We start from the raw sequence: 7,500 nt of genomic DNA on the forward strand, positions 1-7,500 counted from the left end.
GTATGTCCTTTTACTGTCCAGTGTAAGTAAGCTACCTGTTCGGCTCTTTCACATTAGACAACGCGTGCAGGAGCCTTTCTCCTGCACGCGTTGTCTGCCTGCGGCGTGTCGTCGGGTATCTGCGGTGCGACGCAATCAGCGGCGGTAGCTGGTAATTAAACCCGACGGAAAACGCCGACTCGCTGGTGCGTTGGATGAAAAACTGCGCCCGGGTGCGTCGGAACCGCAAACGCATCGAAACGCAGCATCGGGTGTGAAAGGTAAAATGAAAGTCTATGGACTTTCATCTTACCTTGGTTAACGCAAATGGCTGCCGTTTGCGTTAACGCACAAAATCTGCTCTAATGTGAAAGAGCCCTGAGCATGCAGCAATTGAGCCTGAAGAAGGCTTATTAGCCGGAAGCTTACTCTATTTCTACTAAGTTAGCCAATACATTGTATTATGCTGATCCAAAACGTATTGCCATTACCAGTGTTACTCTGAAGACTGGTTTCCATAGCACAGCGTTATGTACATGGGTACAGGCCCACAATATAAAATACAGATGTCGGTGCTGGAAAAAAAATATCTACTTCATATCATATAGACTATTCCATCTGCTAAACAGGAGGCAGGCCCCGCCTTTCCTATACTCACCAAATCAGTACTTTGCACCCGGCATACCTTGTGGGCATATTCCCTCTGGGCAGTAAAGGTGCCCCTACACTTGTTGTTTTTCCTGGCAGATTCGATTATCATGTAATTGGAAAGGTCATTTTTAATATTATTAAATAACAAAATGTTATGTGCAGCTCAAATGTATGTTTATAGCAATTTCATATTAAAAGTGGAATTTCACTTTAACAAGCTGTAAGCTCTCTAGGGCTGTCCTCTTACTTCATATTTCACTGACCTGGAACAAGCATACAGTATGCAGGGCTTGCTAGTCACTAGCAGCATGCTTGTTCCAGGCCAGTGTATCTAGGCAGAAGGATAAGGGACCTGGAACAAGCATACAGTATGCAGGGCTTGCTAGTCAGTAGCAGCATGCTTGTTCCAGGCCAGTGTATCTAGGCAGTAGGGGAAGGATAAGGGACCTGGAACAAGCATACAGTATGCAGGGCTTGCTAGTCACTTGCAGCATGCTTGTTCCAGGCCAGTGTATCTAGGCAGTAGAAGGATAAGGGACCTGGAACAAGCATACAGTATGCAGGGCTTGCTAGTCAGTAGCAGCATGCTTGTTCCAGGCCAGTGTATCTAGGCAGTAGGGGAAGGATAAGGGACCTGGAACAAGCATACAGTATGCAGGGCTTGCTTGTTCTTAGGCTGTAGAGGAGGGATAAGGGTAATGGCCCTGGAGCTGGCGTCCCTCAAACATGTAGCTGTGTCACTGTGTACAGTATATTTTGCACCCTCTTTTTGTCCTCCAATGGCTACATCCGTCTTCCATAGTAACCATCTACCTGCTTTAAGAATGTAAAACTTGAGCGCTAGACAGCAATAATCGTTCCGCAGCCAGAGGTTAATCCAATCCACATGGAGATAGAAATATAGCTTTTGTAATCCTCAGCGCTGTATATTTAGGACACCCCTCCAGCTGCAGCCTGCAGTCACCCAGTGCACAACAACAGTGTGGCCACCACCCAGGGTAAAAACCACAACACAGGCTTAGATTCCTTTGCAACAGGGGGTTACACCAATTTATTTAAAACATAGCACAAAAATATAAAAACAACTTACATTTGAGGGTCCATGCACACTGGACCCTCCTTGCATACAATCGCTTATAAGGTATTTGCATGAGTGTTAACTTCAGTGCACCTTATTCACAACCTTGTAGGTATTTCCAGGAGATATAAATAGCCCGTCTCTCCTTCCCAACCTGGTTTCGGCAATGCGCCGTCTATCCCCTGATGATGGCGCATTCCCGAAACCCGGTTGGGAAGGAGAGACGGGCTATTTAGATCTCCTGTGTTGTGGTTTTTACCCTGGGTGGTGGCCACACTGTTGTTGTGCACTGGGTGACTGCAGGCTGCAGCTGGAGGGGTGTCCTAAATATACAGCGCTAAGGATTACAAAAGCTATACATCTACCTGCTTTACTACAGTTTCCCTAAGTACGTTTTTCAGAGTATTTGCAATCCTTCAAAACAAGTCAGCTCTTTTATTTCCGTTTTAACCGGTTCTCTTCAATCTGTTATGAGAGGCACTACGGGTGCCACTATTGGTAACATGGTAATAATGCCAGGTTTGGCCTTTTTCCTGGCCGTTATGCTGATCCTCTGCCTGTAGCGGTGATTGAGTACCTGTGTCAGGACAAGTATGCAGATCAGCTGCTCTGACTTGGCTTATGGAAGGCTTGCCACAGCTCAGTGTGGAAGAACTAAAGCCAGGGATAATGATGACCGCCAGGCAGAGAGGAAGAGGACTCGCAGTTGCAGCCTCCCTGTATCTTCCAGCTCAGTGTTTGTTGTTCCCAAAACAGCCCCATCCTCCATCTGCCATGATGTGTAATAATAAACTTGTCATCTGCGTCCTTCCCGGTGACATCAGTACAGTCCTGCCAGGATTGCAGTGTGGGTGTTGGGGTGACCCCGAGGCTGGGTGGGGGTGGGGCCTGTCTTGTGTTCCTGTTCGCATCCCTCTCGCATGTTTGATGCAGTTTGAGGATTGCGGTGAGAGCAGATCCCCCGCCGAGCGCTGTGAGTCACCCTCCGCTGAGGATTCTTACACCTTCTGCCTGTACAATCCTGAGCATCATCTCCATTCCGCATACAGCTTGCCTGGCTCGCCGCAGACAGGAAGCTGCCAGCCCCACTTCACACTCATTTTATTTTAAATTAAATTAAAATTTCCCCACTTAAAGAGGGACTTTAGTGAAAATCATGTAACAAACAAAATGTATTTTCTTTATTTTTAAATAATATTTATTAATAAAGGATTAGGCCAGTGTTTGCCCTCTGTGAAATCTTTCCTCTCCCTGATCTACATTCTGAAATGCATCCCTGGTGGTGACCTCTTTACTGCTGTCAGGTGATCTCTCCAGAATGTTAGTTACTGAGAGTTCAAAAGCCAGTAGAAATGCATGATTCTGCATATCTGCCTAGTCTAAACATCACTGGGTGGTCGGGGTTATAAACCAATATACAGCAATATATAGTTACAGGCGCACTTAAAGGGAACCTAAACTGAGTGATATGGATTTTTCCTTTTAAAATAATACCAGTTGCCTGACTCTCCTGCTGATCCTGTGTCTCTAATACTTTTAGCCACAGCCACTCAACAAGCATGCCGATCAGGTGCTCTGACTGAATTCAAACTGGCTTAGCTGCGTGTTTGTTTCAGGTGTGTGATTCAGCCACTACCGCAGCCAGAGATTAGCAGGGCTGCCAAGCAACTGGTATTGTTTAACCATTTAATGACACCCTAACGTATTAAAACGTCATGCTTTACCCTATTAACAGCAACATGACTGTTTTAATACATCGCGCGTTTCCACCGCCGCGTGCGCGCCGCTACCGCCGCCGTTTCCGCCGGGATCCTATGCTGAGTGATTGGGGAGGAGGACCGAAAGGTCCTCTACCCAATCGCAGTGCCTGGAGTGAATGGATGTGACCGCGAACGGAGGCTACATCTGTTCACAAAAACAGGAAATTGTTACATTTCAATATATATAACGAAGTGTTCACTAGCGCCATCTTGTGGCCAAAAAGTATATTACACATACAAAATACATACATACACAAGTACATACACATCATTAATAAAATTACACTTCCAACTCTCCCTCCCCCCCCCCCCCCCCTTATGGACTCAGCTTTTTTTAATCTATATTTTATGGGAGGAAATTTAATTTTAATTTATTACATTTGGGCTGGTAATTATGGCCAGAACAAAAAGACCAAAACAGAAAAATAACGCCTATATTTCAAAATAATATATTGTCACAATACATTGTGATAGGGATAAAATTTAAATGGTTTAATAATCGTGACAACTGGGCAAATAAAATGTGTTTTATCCACAGGAGAATGTTTAATTTTAAAACTATAATAGCTAAAAAAATGAGCAATAATGATTTTTTTTTTTTCTCATTAAAACGCATTTAGAATAAAAAAATTCTTAGCAAAATGTACTACCCACAGAAAGCCTAATTGGTGGCAAAAAAACGAGGTATAGATCATTTTCTTGTGATAAGTAGTAATAACGTTATTAGGGAATAAAAGGGAGGAGCACTGACAAGTGAAAATTGCTCTGGTAAAAACCCTTGGGGGTGAACTGGTTAAAAGGAAACATCCATATCCCTCTCAGTAATGGTTCCCTTTAAAACACTTTTTAACCTAGCTGCAGTTTTTCCAAAATACGAAAAGGAAAATGAAGAGATCTCGCTTCTTCCCCAGTGGGAGCAATTTTGCCAATAAAAACGGCGATTTCATGCATGGCCCACTCGCCACCCTTCAGGACCATGTGACTAAAGCGGAATGGTTTAAGCTGACCGTGTGACCAGGAATATACCACTTCTGTAGAGCTGCGCAGAGGAGCATTTTATTTACTTGGTCTTCTCCGTTCTTCCTGAAGAGGTCTTGTACATCCCCAAGTGGCCCCTATTAAAGCCTGTGATTGACTTAGTCGCAGACAATTGCACATGCACAGCCCTGGCTGCACACCCACACAGTCAGGAGTGGTCTGCACATGTGCAGTTACAGGTTTAGTGAATTGCACAGACACAGAACACTCCAGTGAGTGGGAGCGTAATTGAGACACACGCCGTCGGGACAGTGCATGGAGTCACAGCGACATAATAGCAGTGCAGACTGGAAGGACAGTGAGGGACCTGATAGTTAGGAGGGTGCTAGATGAAGATGCAGGTAAGTAATAGTCCACTTTTTTTCACTTAAGGTTCTCTTTAACCACGTTTAAAAGGAAATTTCACTTTTTGTTTAAATATTGCCATAAATGTAGATAGTGCTGCACAAGTATGTTTTTTTTTTTTTGTACTTCTATTCAAAACAATCTTTCCATTTCAACTGTAAAGGGGCCCATACACTCAGCCGATTTTCTGGCCGATCGATCAAAATCGATTTGCAAATCGGTTGGCCAATCGACAGACGGTCGATTTCGATCGATATCGATGGATTTCCATCGAACTGGCAGGGTGGAAAATTTAGGTCGATCTGATGAGATTGCTTATCAGTTTGCATTGGCCTTAATGGAAATCTGATGGCAAAAAAATGCCATCAGATCGAATTTCAATAGATTTCAAACTGAAATCTATTGGAATTCTATCCTGGTAAAAAATGTTCTAAAAACGCATCAGATAGATCATCAGATGCATTTCTTATCTATCTTCTGCCAATCTGACGAGTGTATGGGCACCTTAAGCCAACCAAGAAACTGAATCACTGACAACCATGGCAATATTGCTCTGAGGTATTGGCTGCCCAAAACTTCCAGCTTGCTGCAGGCGTCATTTGCAGCACAGAGCAGGAGCATTTTTACTCATTTGTAGGGAAGATCAATGAGATGTGAATAATTTCGGTTGATGCAGCATTATGCAATTTTTTTATGCAAATGTATGCCGCCTGAACATGAACCAATCAAATCCTCCTGAGGTAAAATTTGATGCATACAAAATTTGCTTAACCCTGCATCAATTCGAAATTATTTGCATCTAATTGGCCATCCTACTCATGTGTTGCTCATTTTCAACAACCCATTGATTAGCAGCTGATTTTGACACTCCTCTATATGCCATGTCATGTTAGGCACACTGTGGAAAGGATGTGTTTTTTTTTTTCTATGCACATAAATATGAATCGTGCAAGCTGAAATAACCTTTGTTGTTAACCCTTGTGATAGATTAAGCTGATGTGGATGGATGTTTTCTCTGTGACCCTCTAACCCTTTACTAATGAAGACTATATAGCTTCCCTCTGCTTGCCTAGTGACAGGCTCTCTGTAGTAATCCTTGCTGTAAAGCGCTGCAGGGGCGCAGTTAGCGCAGGATGTAGCAGTATGGCAGGTATTCTGCAGTCATAGATCTGTGCGCGGGACTGAAATGTGCTCGCTCTCTTATTCCCCCCTCTAACCTCCTCTCTTCTCTCTCTTGCAGAAAAAGACGGTGGATTTCTACAGGCGAGAAGTGAGTTCCTTTTCCTAGAGAGATGCAGCCTAGGAACAGGGGCTGAAAATAGCCCTGATTTACACCTTGATGGAGGGGAAATAATATTTATTCCACACTATATATATCTGCAGTGCTCAGATGTGGGGCGGGAAAGAGGGGGGGGAGGGGGCTGTGCAGCATCCCCATCTGTAGTTAACTCTTCACACCCTGGTCCTGGTCGGGCTTAAGAGAGTAGGGGGTTGTGGGTGACGTACAGAGAATCTAGGGGATATGTTGGTACTGGCTTATGCTGCAGGTGTCATATAGTCAGTGCCGCAATGCATATGAGCTAGTTATGAAGTATAACTCCTTTTTCAGTGGACTCCCCCAATATATGCATGTCAGGAGGAGAGGGTGGCCTCCTTAGTGTTGAAGCTTCATGGAGATGTTGATAGATCAGTAACGGTTCTGACCGTAAATGATTTCTAGATACCGCTGTAGGCTAGTGAGGAATTGTATGCAGGGACAGATTTCTGGAACGGCCACAAAGGCCAGGGTCTTGGTTTGAGTGCTGCCCCATGGGGTGGCTGCGTATGCAAGAGCGGTTGCTGCATATGGGTAAGGAAGCTACAAATTAAGAGGCACAAAACAGGAACACACATGAAACTGGTGACGTAGCTCTACACGACAGCAAGGGGCTGCTGTACATAGACGTCACACACCGAAGAGGGGACTGCACAAGGAATGGAGGGGGCAGCTGCACATGGAAGAGCAGCCACAAGAAAGTTGGCCGGGGGGGGTGAGGGGGTCGCGGCAGAAAAAGTATAAATCCTGCCTTGATGGCGTGACCTGTTCTCACTCTAAGTCGTCACTTCTGGTGTCACAGAACTGATTGTTTCTTCTCTTAAAATTTCAAATTAGAAGAACTCTAATAGGATGATTGTTGTTTCCATTTTATGGACCAGAAGAGGATGCTCAAAGGGGTGTGACTGTTTATAAGGAGGCAGACAGGAAGCGTGGCATTTTCCACCAATGAAATGTTGCTAAATACAAGCATTTTTATGTTCTTAACATTAGGTCAAAATGTTGCCTTTTTCCCTAATTCTTCATGATTGCTCAGTTCGTGTTATTTATCTCAATGCTCTAGCAAATCACTTAATTTATTAAAAAAAGGGGTAGGAGGAGACCTGTGGGGACGTTCTCTTTGCCAAACGACCAGTAATAGCTACAGGATATCATCCTGGATGAAAGTGCTCACATACTGTATATACTCGCATAGAAACCTAATTTTTCAGCACAAAAAAATGTGCTGAAAAGTTGCCCCTTCGGCTTATACGGGAGTCAGTTGAGCAGAATGGATGTTGGAGCAGGTTGTGTTACTGGCAGAGGAGCGTAAGGATTGTGCACTAGTGATCCTG

At 44.3% G+C, this 7,500-nt stretch overlaps 1 protein-coding gene across 7 annotated transcripts in view; it reads left to right on the top strand.

The window, feature by feature from the left end:
* RGS9 (regulator of G protein signaling 9) overlaps positions 1–7,500 on the top strand; it is a 224,586-nt gene that overhangs the window by 156,688 nt on the left and 60,398 nt on the right. For all 7 annotated transcript variants that reach the window (XR_011025387.1, XM_068264027.1, XM_068264028.1 and 4 more), the window contains one exon: positions 6,092–6,121. Coding sequence is in view for 6 of the 7 variants with exons in the window: in XM_068264027.1 (XP_068120128.1) it covers positions 6,092–6,121 (30 nt within the window). In the remaining variant the exon portion in view is untranslated. The remainder of the gene's footprint in view (positions 1–6,091; positions 6,122–7,500) is intronic.

This window comes from Hyperolius riggenbachi, chromosome 12 (assembly GCF_040937935.1).
Source record: "Hyperolius riggenbachi isolate aHypRig1 chromosome 12, aHypRig1.pri, whole genome shotgun sequence".
NCBI classification, from domain to species: Eukaryota; Metazoa; Chordata; class Amphibia; order Anura; family Hyperoliidae; genus Hyperolius; species Hyperolius riggenbachi.